Source organism: Ictalurus punctatus, chromosome 28, assembly GCF_001660625.3.
Source record: "Ictalurus punctatus breed USDA103 chromosome 28, Coco_2.0, whole genome shotgun sequence".
Taxonomy (NCBI): Eukaryota; Metazoa; Chordata; class Actinopteri; order Siluriformes; family Ictaluridae; genus Ictalurus; species Ictalurus punctatus.
In genome coordinates, this window is record NC_030443.2 from 2,558,299 (window position 1) to 2,578,092 (window position 19,794).

At 38.5% G+C, this 19,794-nt stretch overlaps 3 protein-coding genes across 10 annotated transcripts in view; 1 reads left to right on the forward strand and 2 right to left on the reverse strand.

Moving 5' to 3' along the window:
* The window catches only part of lrch2 (leucine-rich repeats and calponin homology (CH) domain containing 2), a 46,925-nt gene extending 42,976 nt beyond the window's left edge, over window positions 1–3,949 (reverse strand). For 2 of the 5 annotated variants that reach the window (XM_053677020.1, XM_053677019.1), the window contains exon 1: window positions 3,668–3,942. In XM_053677020.1, coding sequence (XP_053532995.1) covers window positions 3,668–3,905 — 238 coding nt within the window. In that variant the 5' untranslated portion in view covers window positions 3,906–3,942. Of the gene's footprint in view, window positions 1–3,667 lie in introns of all 5 variants that reach the window. The other 3 variants (XM_017460471.3, XM_053677018.1, XM_053677021.1) reach the window with 3 other exon arrangements.
* A 1,984-nt stretch (window positions 3,950–5,933) lies between these two features.
* si:dkey-17o15.2 (UAP56-interacting factor) lies at window positions 5,934–11,150 on the forward strand. The gene is made up of 9 exons (XM_017460099.3): window positions 5,934–6,210; window positions 7,932–8,090; window positions 8,311–8,396; window positions 8,603–8,697; window positions 8,811–8,880; window positions 8,993–9,045; window positions 9,182–9,256; window positions 9,747–9,888; window positions 10,340–11,150. The coding sequence occupies exons 1-9, from the start codon at window positions 6,135–6,137 to the stop codon at window positions 10,589–10,591; spliced, it is 1,008 nt and encodes a 335-aa protein (XP_017315588.1). The 5' UTR covers window positions 5,934–6,134; the 3' UTR covers window positions 10,592–11,150.
* A 1,471-nt stretch (window positions 11,151–12,621) lies between these two features.
* Window positions 12,622–19,754, reverse strand: LOC108259768 (uncharacterized). Of its 4 annotated transcripts, none has more exons than XM_053677028.1 (13): window positions 19,657–19,754; window positions 19,365–19,399; window positions 19,058–19,080; window positions 18,114–18,138; window positions 17,721–17,930; window positions 17,446–17,639; window positions 16,948–17,002; window positions 15,918–15,931; window positions 15,435–15,483; window positions 14,514–14,729; window positions 14,227–14,420; window positions 13,645–13,687; window positions 12,622–13,176 (listed from the first exon to the last, which is right to left on the reverse strand). In XM_053677028.1, exons 2-13 carry the CDS (start codon window positions 19,372–19,374, stop codon window positions 12,875–12,877), a joined length of 1,335 nt encoding a protein of 444 aa, XP_053533003.1. In that variant the 5' UTR covers window positions 19,375–19,399; window positions 19,657–19,754; the 3' UTR covers window positions 12,622–12,874. The 4 variants fall into 4 exon arrangements, with proteins under 4 accessions (XP_053533003.1, XP_053533001.1, XP_053533002.1 ...); XM_053677026.1 differs by having other exon boundaries at window positions 18,087–18,138; XM_053677027.1 differs by lacking the exons at window positions 19,058–19,080; window positions 19,365–19,399; window positions 19,657–19,754 and having other exon boundaries at window positions 18,114–18,966.
* Between the last annotated feature and the right edge of the window lie 40 nt (window positions 19,755–19,794).

The following is a 19,794-nucleotide window of genomic DNA, read 5'->3' on the forward strand; positions in this document are numbered from 1 at the left end:
GATGCGCGAAAAAAATGGCCGCCAACAAATAGCTAAAAAAAAAAAAAAAAAAAAAACCCTGCAGAATTATTTGAAAATTCCACACAGCTAACATTTTATACTGCTTTAACAGTTACATACTTATTTCTAACCCGATGTTCTTACAGTTAAATGTAGCTAGTTAGCTAGCATAACACAGCCTGACAGTTATCACATGCAGCTAGCTACAATAGCATCTGGTTAAAAAAAAAAAAAAAAAATCTGTTATCTTTTTAATCCAGGTTGTAAAGTTACCAAGTGATCGCAGGTCATTTACACTGAGTTCTGTGTGAGGAAACTGAATACTGAATTCTGATACTGAAAGCGATTAGCCCCAAAAATATGTGCGTTTAGAGAAAAAGATTTAGCAGTTTTAACAATCAGAGTTGGAAGTTCGAAAACATCCCCTCAGAATAAATAGATATGGACAGTTCCTGTCAAGGCAATAACCACTTCCTCAAAATGTCTCTTTGACATCTCTCGTAGCGCCGAGTCACTGAAAGTACGTCTCCTCACAACAAATCTCACAGAACAACAATCTGAATACAGACTCGACAGGACAATGACGTAGATAAGCGGGCTCGACGTGTTGTCTTGCTGCACTTTGGACCTGGACAATGAAAGGTTTGGGTAACCAGCCAAGCCATCTAAACGAGGATATCTGAGATTCATCGAGTTAAATGTTCATAAGAATCTTGTGCCTTTTATGTAGCGTTATTCCAATAATCGCTGACACGACAATATTACCTCATCAAATTCATACAAGTTGGTTCGGCCCCCCATGACACGACACTTTCTTTATTAATGCAAACAAACGTATTAGCTAATTATAGACGGAATAATCTTCTAAAGCCCAGAATGGATGATGAAAGAACAGAATACGGATACAAGTTTTTACCCACTGTTACGATAAAGTCTCGCGTTAAAAAAAAGGTATTTTTCACTTGCTAGCTATTGCCAGCTACAGTGTTTGTGTTGCGTTTATGTGCTCTAGCAAGGATTGTGAATCCAAGTTTCTGAAGTTTCGCACGTAATTGTTCTTTCATGTGATAATCATGAGCATTGACATACCTGTACCTTCAACATACTTGATACACAGGTTTCTGCCTTATAACTCATCTTTCCAGTTATTTTTGGTGGGTAATTCTTTTTTTTTTTTTCTTTTTCTCTTGAACAGAATGAGGCAAAAATAAATAAATAAACAAACAAACAATAAAACATACTATATTGCCATGTTACTGAGAAACTGTAACAACTTCTTACAGAAAACGTCACCTTTCCAATATTTTTACACGTGTTTCAATCCGTTCATGTGGAAGTTGTTACTATAGAAACAGTAACATATTAATATAGCATTAATGCCTATTAATATAAACCTGTAAAATATAAATATAGTATAAACTACAGTCAGAGCTGCTCTTATAAAACAATTATCACCACCTTTCGACCGGAATCAAGAATTCTTCGGTATAACAGCATTGTATATTCGATCGCTGTGTTAAAATAAATAATATTAAAGGGCAGAATTCTGCTTAAAACCATGACAAGGCGACGGTTTGGGACTCAATCAAACCGGAGCTCTGAAAGATTAACGCAAAACGTATCAGTACAACTATCCTAAGGATAGTGTATGTGTGATTAATTTAACAAGTGTCCACTTTATAATTAAGTCAAATAATTAAGACGGTGGGATTTACGCTGATTTGACAACTTTGTTTAAGTCTTTTGAGACGCTCCAACAATTTAAGGAATAACCTCGAGATGGAGAGCGTCTGTTTAGTGACGCCGTGAGGTCAGCTCTATGAGCGTTTACTCACTAATCAGTGTTAACTGTTGGCCAAACACAGTCTCCTACCAGCCAGGAGTATTAAGTAGGTCACTGGGACACACACACACACACACACACACACACACACACAGTCTATTTACACAGAGTCTGAAATGCTCTTGTGCACAAACACTTGCAGTAACAGGTACATGAAAGAAATCACAATGAGAAAGTACACTTCACGTGTTTTAAACCTAATCCAATGCCTTTGTATTTGTGTTCGTGTGTGTGTGTGTGTGTGTGTGTGTGTGTGTGTGTGTGTGTGTGTGTGTGCAGAGAAAGCTGCTGTTGAGTCAGCATCAACCTGCTTCTCTGTCATGAAATCACTTCCTCTTCTGGTAGTCTGGTCTGCTGAGACATTTTATCATCATTTCCTCTAAACACTCACACACACACACACACACACACACACACACACACACACACACACACACACACAGAGCTGCCAGACATCTTTATTATGTTCTGCTAGTCACTGGCTATTCCGTCGGTGCGGCTAAGACTTGATCCGAGGCCTAACCCTGAACAGCATATTTAGTGCTGCGAACACAAAACTAACACTACTACAAAAACACAGCATTAAACCGACGACTGTTTCTTCAAAAACGTGGCAATAAAAACTATTCACAGGTGCTAAATAGTTAAATAATCTCCGTCCAGATGGCTAGTTAAAGTATCAGCAGTGTGCGTGACACAATTTATTGTGTTGACAACAGGAAACCGTTATATCTCACAGCCCTACTGCAGCCAAACACCGAAATCCAAAGAACCATATACGCTTCCCCGCTGCATTAACGCTTACAATGTCCCGGTATTGTGATCAACTCCACTGCGTAGATATCCATGTGTACTCTCGGTGTGTTTATGACACAGATAGAATTAGCCTATATTTTTTATTCTTTCACCGTAGCTGCTTTTCTGTAATAAATCATTTATTATGCAGATGCGAAATCATTTAATTTTAGAATCGTGGTGTTTTGTACTAAATATCGTGATACATATCGTGAGAATGTATTTCAGTATCGGAATATTTCAGCCATATCGCCCACCTGATATTAAAAATATCTCTCTCTCTCTCTCTCTCTATATATATATATATATATATATACACACACACACATATCTGGCATGTCTATTAACCCGGATTAAAGTCACGTGACAGCTTAACTCTTATTAGAATTCAACTCAAGGCTTTTGATTGCTCATAGAGTGTGTGGTTTGTGTGTGGTGCATCTGTGCATGGAAAGATGGAGGGGGGAGGGGGGCTAGTGCTGGTGCTGGTGGAGGAAAGGGACGCCGTTATAGAGGCAGCAGCATCTTTTGTCTTCCGTGAGAAAGCACGCGGCGTCCAGTCTTGCGCTTCAACCCATCAAACTGATCGATTGTAAACGTGGACGGAAACGCGATTGCACTCGATGAACGCGCATTTTTATTTAACCCCCCCCCCCCCCGCGCGCCTCCACCCGCCCCCTCCCCTCCACTCCCCTCCTCCGAGGCACGCGCTTCGGTGCTTCATTCATGCCTCGCGCTACGTTTTGTAACCATTTCGGGAAGCGACAATAAATAAATAAATAAATAACACGCACGAGGACTATTCTGTTTACTGCTAACCCAAAATATCTGGTGGAACCCCAAGATGCAATATTTCCCCCATTTTTCTAGAGACCGGGAAGAGACGCTCTGAAATTAAAACATCAATGGTTTTCCATACCGTTATTGTGCCGCGCGTGCTAGCATGCTAACAAGAGGACACCGGGAAAAAAAATCACACATGCACGGTTTAATCGGTTCTGTTGGAGTAGGAACGTGGACCGGACCCACCTGCGTGCGTGGTGTCCGTTAGATCGTAGCTGAGTCCCGGGTAGTCGCGCAGTTTCCTCCCGCTGATGTTCAGCACTCCGGAGCAGGCTGCGTCCTCGAGCGCGCGGTCCAAGCTGCGCGCGGTGTGCGGCGGCTGGGGTTGAGGCGGCGCGCCGCTCGCGCTCCAGTGCGGTCCGGCCGGATAGTGATGGCCCTGTAGGACCGCTGTGGCTGCCGCTCCTCCCTGACTCGCCGCCATCTTCTTAAAGGAAATATATGCTCAAGATAATAACGAGGGTTTTTTTTTTCGAGCCGCTCCGCCCCGCGCGCAGAGGACGGGGAGGGGGCCGGAGGAGGATGATGATGATGGGGGCGGAGGGAGGGATAGGGAAGTGTGACAGGTGCTGTGGATGGTGTTGTGGATGGAAGCAGGATTTCTGTTCCATGCATCATAGGCTTGTGTCGTCTGTGCATGACTTTCCATCACCATTTTTTTTTTTTAATCATACGGTTTTTCATGAACAGTGTTAGAGTGCATGTGGTCCTCGCATAAGTTAAATGCCGGTGTGGTTCTCACGGTTTAGACCAGTGTGCTATTTCAATAACACCTTCTGCAGTGAAGAGGAAAGGCGTTTCATTTCGTTTTATGTGGTTCGCGGTTGATTGTCAAACAAACCCACACTGACTCGATGGTGACATCTGGTGGCTGTAAATGTTACAGCGATTACAGCATCCGATGTAACTTTGTAACCATTTGAGGCACTATAGAGCAATGATTCCTAACTTGATGCCCCGGGGACACCTAGAGTAAGGGTCTTCAATCGAGAGACGGAGTGGCTGCAGACGTTCGATCCAACCAAGCGGGAGCCACAAGTGATTTCACTGGTTTTAGTTTAGTCTCCCATCAAGTATCAACTAATGAAAGCCTTTGCGGATAAGATTAAAGACCCCTGACCTAGAGGGTCATAGGGGCCTTAGAGGGTATGTTTGTCGCATTATGTTCTCAGGTTCTCTGTCCATGTGTCCTTCGAGATCCTCGTTAGCGCAATATATCAAGAACAAGTGACCAAATGTTTGTCGGATTGATACGGAATGACCGATGTTACCAGCAGATTAGATTCTGGAATTAATCCAAACAGGATCACTGTCACAACGAGGTCAAATGTCTAAAATTGTTATTCTTCAGTAGATTCCTTCCTGTTTGTAACACATACCTGTTACTTATACCTTTATATTCAGTATCCCAAGGCCCATGTTTTGGCTCTCTGTGACTTTTGTCATCGGTCCATCCGTGGATCTGTCCACGCATCTCTCCGATATTTTTGTTAACGTTATAGCTCAAGAACAATTGTAGTTATAAGATTTACTTTACAAGATTTATATGTTATAATTGCTGTAACCAGCAGATTTTTTGGAATTGTTCCAAACAGGATCGCGGCCACAGAAGGTCAAATGTCTCAAACAGTTTTTGTTCGATAGCTTCCTTCATGTTTGAAGTTTACATTACATTTATTATTGAATTGTTATTATTATTATTATCCTGTTTGATTGGTCGCTTGAATTGAACGGGTTGAATCCAATCCTCAGTATCTCAAAAACAAGAAGCCTGTTAATAATTTCGGCTTATACTTAATGTGTTCTGTTGATGAAAACTCTACAATGCCAGTAAATAACCAAAACGTGAGCTCCATTGAAGGCAGCCATGTCAGTATCAGTGTCAGTGTTGAACTGGTGGCTCAGCGGTTAAAGGCTCTGGGTTACTGATAAGAAATGCCACTATTAGGCCCACCACCAAGATGCCACTATTGGGCCCTTGAGCATGGCCCTTAACCCTCTCTGCTGTAGCCTATCATGTCTGAAGCTGCACTGAATCTGACCCCATCTTCCTAACAAGCTGGGATCTTCTTCACAATGAGAGAACAGGAAATTATACCATTGTGGCAGAAATGAATGGACCAAAAAAGACAAGTTAATGCTAGAAAACACTATTCTATAGGTGCTGTCAAACACACGTGTTCAGCCTAGACACAGTTTAGTCTTCAGCAGTAGGCAGATTGTGTCTTGTACACATGATAGAACCAAATGGCGCATAAAACCATTATGGAGCAGCGACTTCCTGTTTGTTTCAGTTTCTCGAGAAACCCTTCAGAGCGTCCGTGTGGAGCTACATTATATATTTATATATAGACACAGCTCCCTCTTGGACGTTTCAGTTGTTAGAGCATGTGCTATTTTTGGGCTCCAGGCACGCGCTGCTGGTTCATTCACACCACATGAGGGCGAAACCCTTCTACAGGTTTTTGGTTCAACACGTTCCCTTTCGATGACGTGACGCGAGGAGAGGTGAGCTGCTGCCCTCGGAGAACTCTCGGTTTTGACTCGTCTGCGGGAAAACAACAACAACAACAACAACAACAACAAAAAACGACATCTCGCTTTTACACGGATAAAGTTGCAGAAGTTGCGTTGAAGCGCGCGCGCGCCTGAAATGGAAGAAATGGGAGACATGGAGTTTTCAGAGTCTCAAGCCGACAACGGCGCGGACAAAATCGACATGTCACTCGGTTAGTGAGATTTAATGTAATTTTATGTATCTTTTTTTTTTTAACCCCCTCCCCTATAAGCCGAGAGTTTGTTTCCGTAAACCTAAATCACCGTGATATGTTTTCACTTCCGCATTGTGCACGCGAGAGAAGCAGCGTCATGAATCAGCTGTCGCTCTGGAACTCACGCGCTGCGTATTATTATTTTTTTATTCATTCATTCATTCATTCATTTATTTATATCCATTATTAATGTTTGTGCTGTATGTTTTAGTTATGACACTACGGTAATGAAGGTAACGTGTGGCTGATAGGGAGGAAGATATTCCTACAGTAGTAGTAGTTTCTAAAGGGAGAAGCCGAAGAAGGAAAAAAAAGGCTAAAATGTCTGTCATGGTTGTTTAGTAAACTTATAGCGCGAGCTTAAGTGGCACGAGCTGTATGTGCTCATTGAGGCGGGGAGGTGGGGGGAATCTGAGGGTGGGGAGGGACATTTTAACTACTGTAATTTTAAACACACACTTTTCAAAACATTCCTGAACTCGCCATTTCCGGTCTGTCACCCGCGTACTAGAGCCAACACCTGTCCCAGTCACTGAGTCAACATCTGAATGGTTTATGTTACTCAGCTGTGTAACCCAGAACACATTTGTTTTAAGCCTTCGTGGCATTTTTTCTCTCTCCTCAGACTACATATTATTTATTTAAATCGCAGTAGATTTACTGATGCATTTGTCTTTATTAAACAGTAAGCTAGATCAGAAAGTCTTTCCTTTCTACTAGCTGGTAAAGATGGTCTGCAAGTTTAAACCAGCCCAACCTGTGTTTTGGGAACTGGTAGCTGATCGGACTTAAGCTTTAAGATTTTTCAGCAGGATTCTGAGAGAAGTTGTTTCAAGTGTTTTCGAGCTTGTATACTATTCCACGTGTTTGTAAGGTTCTATACACAACTAATTCACTCCCCCCTCAGGGGTTTTGTATTTTATTATGTTTCGATGGCTGCAACATGGCCGCCACCTGTCACGGTCAACAACTGACCGTGACTCAGCTGTTCGTAGGTCATAACCTCTGAAATAACATTCTGGATTTCTAGAGATTACAACAAAGTCCAGCAGGTTTTTTTAAATTTATTTTTTTATTTATCTAATTCCACAGAAGTCTTGGTTTTAAAACATCACAGTGTTTGAAAGATGAAACGTTTCTGACGTCTACATTTTGAAATGCCTACAAGTATTTGTTGATTTTAAGAATATTTCAGCACGTTTACTGTTCCTGAGGATTTATATCACGGCGTGCATGCTTTATGTGAAAAGAAACAACTGGTCTTCAAAAAGAGGCCTTCAAACGACTTGTCCAGTGAGTTGATTTTCTTGTTTATCCAGATAATACGTACAAAAGAAGACACGGTGTTAAAACACCACAGTGGTGAAAAGGTAAAAAATCTTGTTGGTGGTGGTTGTTGTTGTTTACATTCTAAGTGTCTACAAACCATTGTTGATTTTTGTGGCATTTTATGGGTAGTTTGTAATAATTTACCACTGAGGAACGTTATCATATTGTGCTGCGTGTTCTTGTAAAATCGAAAAGCAGTCAATTGTTACCCGACTCTAGATCTTCCTCAGGTTAAGGCGCAGGACTTTGTTATGCAGATACCTGGCCTCCACTTTTACTTTCAGCCTGTAAGGTGGTGTTTAATGTGAACTGAGGCGCAGACTAACTGTTTTCTTCCCCCACTCCTCCAGACGAGATCATCAAGCTGAATAAAAAAGAGCAGAAAGCAAACAGAGCTGCGGACAGGGCCAGAAGCAGGCGTGTTTCAAACAGGAATAATGTACTAAAGAAGCTCAACCAGACACCACAGGCACGGAGAGGCCTCAGACGAGGTTCGCTGCAGTATCAAGGTACTGAGTTAACATTACTGTGTCTGCATCTCTCTTTCTATCTGTATACCCTCGGACATATCCATCGCTATTTAAAACGAATAAATAAATAAATAAATAAAAGGGGCATTTTTGACCTGAATTCATTTACGGTTGTATTGCTTTTAAATCTAAAGTGATGACCTGGTAGATCAGCTGTATAGAAAGGAGCACTAAGAGCTAAATATTTGCATTATTTCAGGGCCAATCAGGTCACGCGGGCTGAACAGGAGCAGAGGTTTGGGGAGACAAAGCGGCCTGAGTCCTCTTAACAGAGCTAATTCCGAGGTTCGTAGAATTCATCGCATCATGCATTGAAAAATAGAGACTATATATGGTATTTGAAACTCATATAATAATGTGGATGAGTAGGTGGTATGGACATAACGAGTTGAATAAAGAAAAGATATGAACACCACACTAAAAGCAGCAACAACATGAAAATGCAGAAAGGAGTCAGTTTAAAATAGTGGGAATTTTTGTTGTTTTTTCAGACAGAAGAGCAACAAGTTCAAAGCACAGCCTCAGTGAGAGGCTCGTTCCGTGGGCGAGGAAGAGGACGAGGAAGAGGACGAGGAGGATTGAGCAGGTATCTCATAGACTGTCGTGTGTATATATAGGACTCGTTTGAGGTCATTTGTCCAGCTAAACCTTATTACATTGAAGTAAATATTGATTACTGTGTTGTTCATAATGCTGTAGGGGAGCTTTGTCAGCGAGGGGTCAGCGAGTTCCCCAGAGAGGTGGAAGACCATTTGTATTAGACAGAGGAGTAAGTTGATTCATGCTGATCGCTTAATCTGTCTTTTCCGCACTAATCAAAACATTTAGATTTGGTGGATTGATGTAGAGCCCAATAACTATATATATATATTTGTTTGTAGTTTTCTGCCATGAGAGGTTCCGGAAAATTGGAAATGTATCAGAAAATAAGAAGGTATGTATGTTTAGACAAAATTAAATGTGATGGAGGGTCTTAATGCACGCCAATGCATAATTCTTCCATTTTTCTCTTTCTCTTTTTTTTGTCTGCTCTCTCCGTCTCTCACTTTCGCGTCTCGCTGTGTGTAAAGTCAGAGAACTACACCTACTCCCGGGACAATGTTAACAGTGTCACTGCCCAATGCAAACTCGCCACCTGTGACTCAGTGAGTTTCTCCATCATTTATCATTTGATAGTTTTTTCAAATGTTTAAACAGCTTGGTTGAAAAGCAATTTAGAAAATGAATGTGTTTGCGGTATGTTTGGTTATATGGTTATAACTGTAAGATAAAATGAGAAGGATGCCATTGTAATGATAATAATAGAAAGATACGATTAGGAACAAGGACTAGAACTTGTAGAACTTGTGCTACTGGGCTCAGAGTCCATTACTGCTGCTACCAAGATATCCTCCTGGTGTTGGCGGTCCCGTTTGATCTGCTCTTTTCTCTGGGGTCAAAGAGCAGTAGTGTCCTTCTGCTGAATCCCGCAGCTTCCTCACACTTTGCCGACTTCCGCCATGTGGGAGGCACCCTGTAGAGCCTGACTTCCTGAAGTCCTCCTTAAATTATAACTTGTGTATTTTTTTTGTGAAATTTTTACATTGAATTTTAGGTATATTCCTAAGATTATTCTGAGTTTCTTTTCCGTCTAAGGGTGAGGCCACAGCGGGGTGGTTCAGCGTTGAGGGGCAGGTCATCTGAGGCGTTGAGGGGTAGGTCAACTGAGGCGGTGAGGGGCAGGCCAACACCCAAAGGCATCCCTCTGCACTTCAATTACAAAGCAACCACCAACCAGGTGTATATATGCATACACACACATACACACACACACACGCACCCCAACACTGACTCCAAGAGATACTGCACATCTACATCACATCCAATTAAATTATTTGTCATTATTAAAATATTTACATACAGCATTCAGTAAAGCAGAACGATGTACAATGGAGCATATGTAAACCAGGTTTCTCATGATTTCTCGTGATTTTGTCGTTTCATGGTACATTTAAATGGTATACTTACTTCAAATTTCTTTACTGCAATCTACCAACATACTAACTAATATCATCATAACCCTAGTTTAGGCAGCTGCCGACACAGTTTGTACATTTAGCTCGATCTATGGTGCCATGTTCAATAGCAGAAACGTTCTGGAAAGATCCGTTTCACTTGTTGCATACTAAGAAAATCTGTTGCTATTTGTTCAATATTTATTAATTATTATTATTTTATTTTTTTTGCAGACTCAGCTGTCCCTGAATGAGCGCTTTACTGGTTTGAGGATGAGAGGGCGAGGCCCGAGGTTAAACAGAGAAAGTGGGAGGGGTCGGGGGCAGGGACGGGGACGTGGACGGGGACGAGGAAGAGGAGAGATTGGCAGAGGAAGAGGTGGAGGAAGGGGAGTGATAAAAGAAGGACCAGCTATGACAAGAGGAGGAAGAGGAAGAGCTAGAGGTGGAGCAAGAGGATTAGACCGAACCGTCTTTCTCCAGTGATTCCAATCGCTTGGCCTGAATGAAGTATTATTGGGGGGCACATCTGTTTTCACAATCACAGCCTGTTGGATTGCTTTATATTTTTAACATGAGATTGGAGAAGCTGTTTTATAGTCAACAAACCACATTGTTAAAAGTTGACACTAATGTAATGTTTTAAATGTTCATTTTAAGCCCTGATTTAAAAAAAAAAAAATATATATATATATATATATATATATATATATATATATATATATATATATATATATATATATATATATATATATATATATAATTTTTAAAGCTTGTATTCAGGTTCACGTTTGAATGTTCTTAGAATTGGACATCACATACCAAGCCTCAAAATTCAAAGTGCCTTAACACTTATTGTAAATACATTTTTGTTTACATGGTTTATATTTGGGTGTTACCAAACTTACAAAAGTGTTATGAAATATACCAAATAAAATAATAAAAAGTAAATATGCAATCTGGTATGATTTACAGACATATCAACCTCCAATTGAAGTAAGTTATTTTAAAATAGCATCATAAATATTTGTTTTTGTGATATTTATTCCTGGGGAGTCATATCTTTTATTTAAGATATCTAAATATGAAGGATACTCAGAAATCCGACTTAACATTCGGTGTATATGCAACAACATTCAACTTACAAACATAAGAGTAAACTTCATGAATAAAATTGTGTAGATATTAGTAATGTTGGCATGATTACACTCGGTCATAAATCCTACCATCTTCGAGACATAGTAAACTAGGGAGGGCCTTGTGGGGACCAGCAACATGTCCCCCAAGATCAAGACTCAGATATTATTATTTTTGTGGACACACACACACACAGCTTGAAAACTACTTTCAGTTTCATTACAGTCACTGAGAGAACGTCCCGTTCTGATCCCGTCACCTTCTCAGTGCATGATTATACTGTCCAAATATTAATAATTGAACCTTTTTTTTCTTGGGACCTTGAACTCTAGTATCATTTATAAATTCAGGATTCATGTTCTGCATTCATGTTGCAGAAACCGGGTATAAATGAAGATTAGGTCACATACCTATACTTCAGGAAGTAACTCTGTAGAAAACATGAACAGTACATCATTCACGATATTTTAAATGTTTTCGCAAAGATTTCAGTTCCTTCTATTGATTCCTGTAAGCTTTCATGTCCTGTAACTTAGTCAAATGTTACAGAGGGAGCACATGTTACAAAGAACCCCCATATTTAAAAAGAGAACATTGTTACAATAGGTAGAACTGGAAATTCTTCATCGTACGCTCTGTCGTGAAGTGAAGTGGAAAACCTGAGAATGGTACAAATATCATGGCACCATTTAGAAAGTATATGAACACAGTCCAGTTTAGTTTTCCTGTGAAGAACTGCAATCGCCGTGACACAGCAAGAGTAATATTTCATATTTGTGCATTAGACGTTTGGATTTATTTTATTTAATAAAATAAATGTGGTTGCCTTCATTTCAAATATTTGATGAAAGGTTTGTAAAGTCGTACATTCATATTTAGAATACACAACTCCTGACACATGGAGTAAATGAAGTAATAAGAGTAATACGCTTAGTGAAAGCTACCTAGTAAGGAATTTATACTGAAATTGTGTTCTTTATTATTTTGCTAATTTATTATTCACTGTTAAAATTATTTTTATTTTCCTACTGCGGTATTAAGTGCAGTACTAGTGATTGGCGAATGGACGTCATCACAACACTGATATTAAGAACCTATAGACTGTCATTTGTCACATGCGTAAGTTTCACACTGTCTGTCGGACTGACAGAATGTTATAACAGTTTCGACTCTTTCTTTTTCCTTCCCAATTCTACAAACAAGTAAAAAAAATTAATAACTGCAAGGAGAGCTAAGCGGCTAAAAGTTAGCTAGTCGTTTTGCCACAAGGTTTCAAGCCACCGAATAGCTACGTATATGTTACGTATACGTATATGCCTTTTATGTTTTTTTTGCTTTTTATCTTAACACAAATCTGGATGTATATCACATTTCCCGTATCTGTTGAAGTATTTTAAAAGCCGTTTATTTAATTGCCTAAACATGGCCCTGTGTCAGAAAAATCAATCAAATGAAGTTTAGTCACTAAAAAAAGACTAGATTGCAATGATGTTTGTCTTTTTGATACGATTTGAATTTTAAATCTCCAAAATGTTGACCGTTTAGAAGACTTTACAGGATGTTTCTGCTCCTGTACCATCATATCACGTTTGCTTGTTTTTGTCCTGCGTCTTCTTTCCCAGTGAATCCAGCTCATTTTTTGTTTGCCCACAATATCCAGCTGTCCTTTTTTGGATCTAATTTCTTTGTTGTATTTACCAACTCATCTCTGACCTCCCTCAGAAGTCTGTCCCGCTCTTCAACCTGCTTTTGACTTTCCTTTAGCTGCCTCTTTATGTCATTTAGAAGATTATCTTTCATTGTTAGCTGTTCGTTTTTTTCTGCCAACTCAGATTTTAGTTTCTCCAACTCCATCCTCATGGTCTCCAGTTGTTTTTTGCTGGGATCCGCCCCATTTAGCATGTTTTCCTGTTTGTCACTGCACTGTGATGGATCTGGGAGAGACAAAGAGAGCTTCATTCAGAGAAGCAGAATCCATGCACAGAAATGATGCCTCAGTAAATGGTGGCATGATTTGGATGGATGGACAGATAGATAGGCAGACATACAGACATTTACATTCATAGCATTTAGCAGACACTCTTATCCAGAACCACTTTCTGAAGTGCTTTTTAGTCTCTCTCTCTCTCTCTCTCTCTCTCTCTCTCTCTCTCTCTCTCACACACACACACACACACACACACACACACACACACACACAGAAAAACTGATGTACAGTCAGACATACAGACAGATAAACAGACTCTCAGATAATCAGAGGCAAAGACAACCAAGACAGACAGACACAGACACAGACAGACAATCTGAGACACACAGCCTACACAGACAGACAGACAGAAAAACGCACAAACACAGACAGACTGATAATCAGAGACGCAGAGATAAAAGTTTCTTATATTCACCTGCTTGATGTTCCTTCATATTTTCCTGCTGTATTTCTTCAAGCTGAAAGAGTGGAACACTTGTTTAATGTAGGACAAAAAGATTATCCGTGTAATGTACAGATCTCTAGCTAAACATGAGTGACAGATCCTACGTGCACATGAGTTTGCTCAGTTTCCATTGTGACATCTTTGGGCAATAATTGAATCTGTTGTATATATATATATATATATATATATATATATATATATATATATATATATATATATATATATATATATATAAGATTTTCTCATTTTAATTAATTGTAGATGTGTCAGTGTAAATCAGTGTAAAACTGTCAAATCAAGCGCCACTATTACATAAACTTGAGACATTAAAATAAAAGTATCCAATAGTGTCTGTCCAATCAACAGGTAATATATCAAACCATTCTGCTGATCAGTTAAACAACAGTACTTGCTTTGTCTAATAGATAGGAAGAGGTATTATATTCTCTAAGAATATGAATATGCACATTATTCATGCGTTTAAAACAGAAATCTATTTTAAAACAGATATAAATTGAAAAGCATGTAGCTTCTTAACCTCAATAAAAGTACCTGAGGTTTTATGTAGTTTATAATTCTGGTAAACGACTTTTCATTTTTTAGACAGTTCAGTAATCCCTGATTTTCATGGAACAGACAGTCGACTGTGATTGTATTCCCTCTTTTCACAGCTCTGTTGCTGTCTGGTACAACACACTCTGGATTAAAGGTGCGATGGAGCACGACCAGAATGGCAGGTTTGTCATCTTTGGGAAATGAATGAGACGTTTACTCAGAACAGTTCTCAGGACATTATTCAGTAGAAGCAGTCAACTATTTGGAAAATATTTTTTGAGTACCCGAATGTTGATTAAGCTTCCTCACTGCTGCTTCAATATCAGTCCCAGCTCGTGACACAATGGGGCAGAAAGCCAGGATGAAATCACACTCGTCCACTGTATCTACCTTCTGCAGTTGTGGGATTTTATAGTTCACTATAAGCATACTCATGAAGATGTCATGAGTATTTAGAGTTTCTCCAGTCAGTAAAATGAAATAATTCAGTGTTGACTTTGCTGTGAATACAAAATATTAGTTAGTGGAAGATGTTGATGTTATTACTCATTAAACACTTCATGTTAGACTGAAACCCTGTTTAACCCTGTTTTGTCTAAGAACAATACTAAAGTACACTATATAGCCAAAAGTACGCTATACGGCCAACAGTATGTGGACACCTGACCATCACACCCATATGTGCCCATACCAGAACCATGGGCAGGGCATTAACACAGAGTTGGTCCCTCTCTGCTTTTATAAGAGCCTCCATGTTTCTAGGAAGGCTTTCCACTAGATTTTGTAATGTAGCTGTGGCAGATGTTGTCTTTATGGCGCTCACTTTGTGCGCGGGAACTCCATAATGATGAAACCAGTTTGGGTTCCAGTTAAGAGAACTCTTAATGCTACAGCATACAGAGACATTCTAGACATTTGTGCACTTCCTGCTTTGTTGCAACAGTTTCTGCAAGCTCCATATTGTGTCCACAAACTTTTGACAACACATATTCCGTACCTAATGGTATTTGCAAAATGAAAACCCTATAAAATAATGGCACAGGTATGTAACCCTGGCCAGAAGTCAGGGAAGCAAAACCAAAATATATTCCGATACGTTTTCTACAATACTTTCCAACATTGTAAGGTAACGTGTTAAATCAAACAGTTGGTATGTATGTTCCATATACTAAGAATTAAGACACAGAAAGCCTTTTATTACTCACCAGTCAGCGCTACAATTTTGCTTTTCTTTGGCTCCGTGTATTCCTGTTCCTGTAAAACAGAATTAAAGTTTTGTGCTTGACGATACTATATTTGAAATGAACAATAACTAATCTATCAGTGTGAATGAAGGAGAGTTGATTTTTGATTAGTGCTGATATAAACCCATATTGTATGTGTTCATATTGTTTAACTAACACATTGGGTCCCATACACAAAGCAGCCAGCTGCAGAACTTGTGTATTTAGATGTGTACTAATGAATGTGGTGTTGTTGTTTTTTGTTGTTGTTGATGTTGTTTAAATTATTGGGGAAAAAGTGAATATGTTAATTGATAAATTTTTGCAACGAAACAGTGTTACAGTACTTTCTCATATATCATTTATATTTGAGTTGAGTGGAAAATAAATAAATAAATAAATAAATAAATAAATAAGAACAGTCGTTACTGTTAGCAGAGCGTCAAAGCAGAGTTACTGACTTACCTCTGAGTCAGGACCTGTATAAAACAGAAGAAAAAAAACAGAAATTATGTTAGATATAAATTCATCATGATGTTTAACTGTATAACGACAGCTAACATTCAAGATTTAACTGATTTACATTATATTATATTATATTATATTAATGCTGCCAATTTCTAGTTATTTACTAATGACATCATAAATCTGTCCAAGATTCATTTGATATTAGTAAAAATATCTGCCTAATCACTTAAAGGGTTCAAAATGTAAATAAATTAAATTCTTATTCAGAAATCACTGATAGTAGCAGGAGACTTTTTTTTTTTCCTACTGCAACATAATATAACTTTAAATAACAACAAATTTTTCAAATATACATTTAGTAGAATCTAGGAAATACACAGTATTTAAAAAAACAATCATACAGTAATATATTAACCAACAATTTTAACCACAGAAAAAATGTCAATAGAATTAATGGCCATGAGGACATTTTCTACTATTATAAAGATTCCATTCTAACGCCACTGAAAAACACCACACCTACCTCGACATTCATAACCTAATCTACTAATGGAAAAACAACATTACTGACAAAGTGTAAAGTTACACAATTATAAGTTTACAACAGGAAATGAGGGAAAATATATCAGAACCATTTTACAAGCACTGGGCAAAGGAGTTCAAGTCCCAGCACTGCCAAGCTACCACTGTTGGGCCCTTTGGCAAGGCCCTTAACCTTCAACTGCTCAGATGTATAAGTGAGATAAATGTACGTTTCTCTGGATAAGGGTGTCTGCAAAATGCCATAAAATGTAAATGTAATGTAAAATGATACTTTAACTGTATTGTCTTCAGCATGTGCAAATGGCATCACATATACTGTAATGACCAGTGAGAAAATGTTAGCTAAAATCAGTGACAGTAGTTTTTTTCTTGGAGAACTCTTTCATAGACTTTCACAGACATAAACTGTTCATCTTCATGAGACAGCTAAATGTATTTGGTAAGAAGTTATTAATATTTTCTTTTGTAACTCCTTGTTACTCACCTACAAGACGTTGATCAGTTTCCATTCTCTCGTCTACGGAATTTTTTCTGCACATCTGTTAAATAGAAATATAAACTAAAATACATTTTTTAAAAACTGTTTCTCAGTTCAGTTCACTGTAGATACGTTAGTGTAAAACTGTGTCCCTTCAAGCTCCTCTACTGTATAATTTTGAGATATTAAAATGACACTATCAATTTCTGTCAAATCAACAACGGACCTACAATCACACCATATCAATTTGTACTGTAAAGTGGGACCATATGGTTGGGTAAAATAAAATAATACATTTTTGATCAATTAAAGAACTTCCTTATTAACCTTTTTATATCCTCTAGTAGACAGGAAGTCTTTAGAAAAAATATTTTCGGTCTATATAAATGTATTATTCAAACATATAAAACAGGATTCTGAATTAAAACAGATAAATTCTTGTCCAAATCTCTTCTTTAAAGGATCAAGTGTTTTTGCTGAAAAGCAAAACAACAAAACACGTACCTGATGTTTTATGTAGTTTATAATTCTGGTAAACGACTCGTGATTTTTCTGACATCGCAGTAATCCCTGATCTTCATGGAACAGACAGTCGACTGTGAATGTATTCTCTCTGTGTACAGCTCTGCTGCTGTCTGGTACAACACACTCTAGATCAAACGTGTGATGGAGCACCACTAGAACAGCAGGTTTGTTGTCTATAGAAAACATATGAGGCATTTATTCACCAAATACTTTACTCAGTATATATGCTACCTTATTACTATTTTTTTAAATACCTGAAATTTTATTAAGTTTCTCCTGCGCTGCTTGAATATCAATTGCATGTCCTCTAATGACAGGGCAGAAGACCATAATGAAATCATACTCCTCCTCTGTCTGTACCACTTGCAGAGCTGGTATTTGTTTTTTAAGGTGATCCATCATGCCAATATGAGAATTCAATGTTGTTCCAGTTAGTAGAATAAAACACCTCAATGTTTTATTTCCTGTAAAAATACATCATTTGTCATTACAAATAAAACATGAATGATAATTGTATCAGGATGGGTTTTGAGAGACAATCATGATGTTTGTATGGCTATAGTGGGCTAGTGGGCAGAATTTTTTATTTATTAATTATTTTTTTGTAAAGCTTAAAAAACCTGGTTCTTGATTCTGTATTACCACACCTGGCTCTTCTCTCTTTGTTGAACCCTGTAGAAGAGAATAAAAAAGTGTAAAGCTTTTATGCATGGGGTGAAAAAGTGGAAGGTGTTGATGTGTCAATACGTAGAAATATTCAAGCTAGGGAACGTTTTAGAACTGGGGTGTCCAACTTTACTGTTGTGGGTGCAGATTAACTGATTAAACAGGTGGAATCAGGTGTGGCTCCTGATTGATTGCAGTGAAAACCTGCACCCATACTGGCCCTTTGTGGACACCCCAGTTTTAGAAATGGCACACAGCAAATTCTACAAAATGCACTGTTCTTCTGATAATTGTCTACATATATCTAGGTGACTACGTAAGATATTTGAGACCTTCAACACATGTTACAAGTCCCTGTATAAGTTGGTACTATACTATACTCTACCATAAAGTCTTAATGCAGCATATCATTCTCGAGCAAAACAGCAGTGGGTCCTTGACTAACATTTCAACTATGAGCTTGGGTTCCTGTATGTTGCTTTATCTTTTTAATGAAAAACAATCAGCAGGGAAAATAATTCAATGTTAAATGTAATTGTCCATTGCATTACATTTCATCTCATCACTTTGTCACACTGAAATGAAATCACATCCCTTGAATTATAATTGAAGAAAATCTCATTTTCCAGGCATTACTGTCCATATTCGTATTTTGTGTTAAACAGGATTGCATTACATTTGCCACACTTATTTACATCCTGGCATTGTAGTTGAACTCCTGTGTGCAATGACTTTGTGTTCACTTGTAGCTCTGTTCTCTCGACAACGTCACAGCATAACACTGTAATTTCCAGGATGGGATAATCTATAAGTTTGAAGGCTGTGCTGTTTTTTTGTCGAATTTCTGATACTGAAGGCTGAGATATAAGTAACTAAAATCAGGTATTACCATCAGTAAAAGAACCAAGCAGAGCCATTTACTTACCTCTAATGCAAAACCTGAAAAACCTGTACAAAAACAAAGAAAGTAGTGGTAAAGTGTATGTTTATGGTGTGTCGTTTCATGCTGATGGACACAGCGAAAAAAAAATAAAATAAAAAACCCCACCCCCCTCCTCATTGAATAGTCAAATTAAAATATAAAGGTAACAAATGGCAAAATATTGATAACTGTCCAATAATGGTGTTTAAATGCTGAACACTGCGTAACCAAAAATTCCACAGAGAAGCTTTCTAATACTTATAATACCATCTTCTGGTCTGGAATGACTGCCTTTAAACATCTGACTTACGTGGCATCATCTTTATATTTTCCTAAAGGTTCAGACTAAGAGGAGAGAGAGAGAGAGAGAGAGAGAGAGAGAGAGAGAGAGAGAGAGAGAGAGAGAGAGAGAGAGAGAGCGAGAGAGACACACACACACACACACACACACACACAGAGAGAGAGAGAGAGAGAGAGAGAGAGAGAGAGAGAGAGAGAGATTCAGTCATCAACGGATTTCTATGACATTTTCTCTAATAAAACACGATTTCAGAATATATTTAGGTGTGTTATTTAACACGACTTTGCCATGCTTTTCTTACCTTTACTGCTTCTCATAAACAGAGTTTATCACCTGCTGCTTCAGAAGAATTGGGACTTTCACTTTCACCTTCCGAGAAGTCACTGCGCAGTTTGACAAATGAGAGAGAGCTCCGCCCCTCCCCCTATTAGAGCTCCGT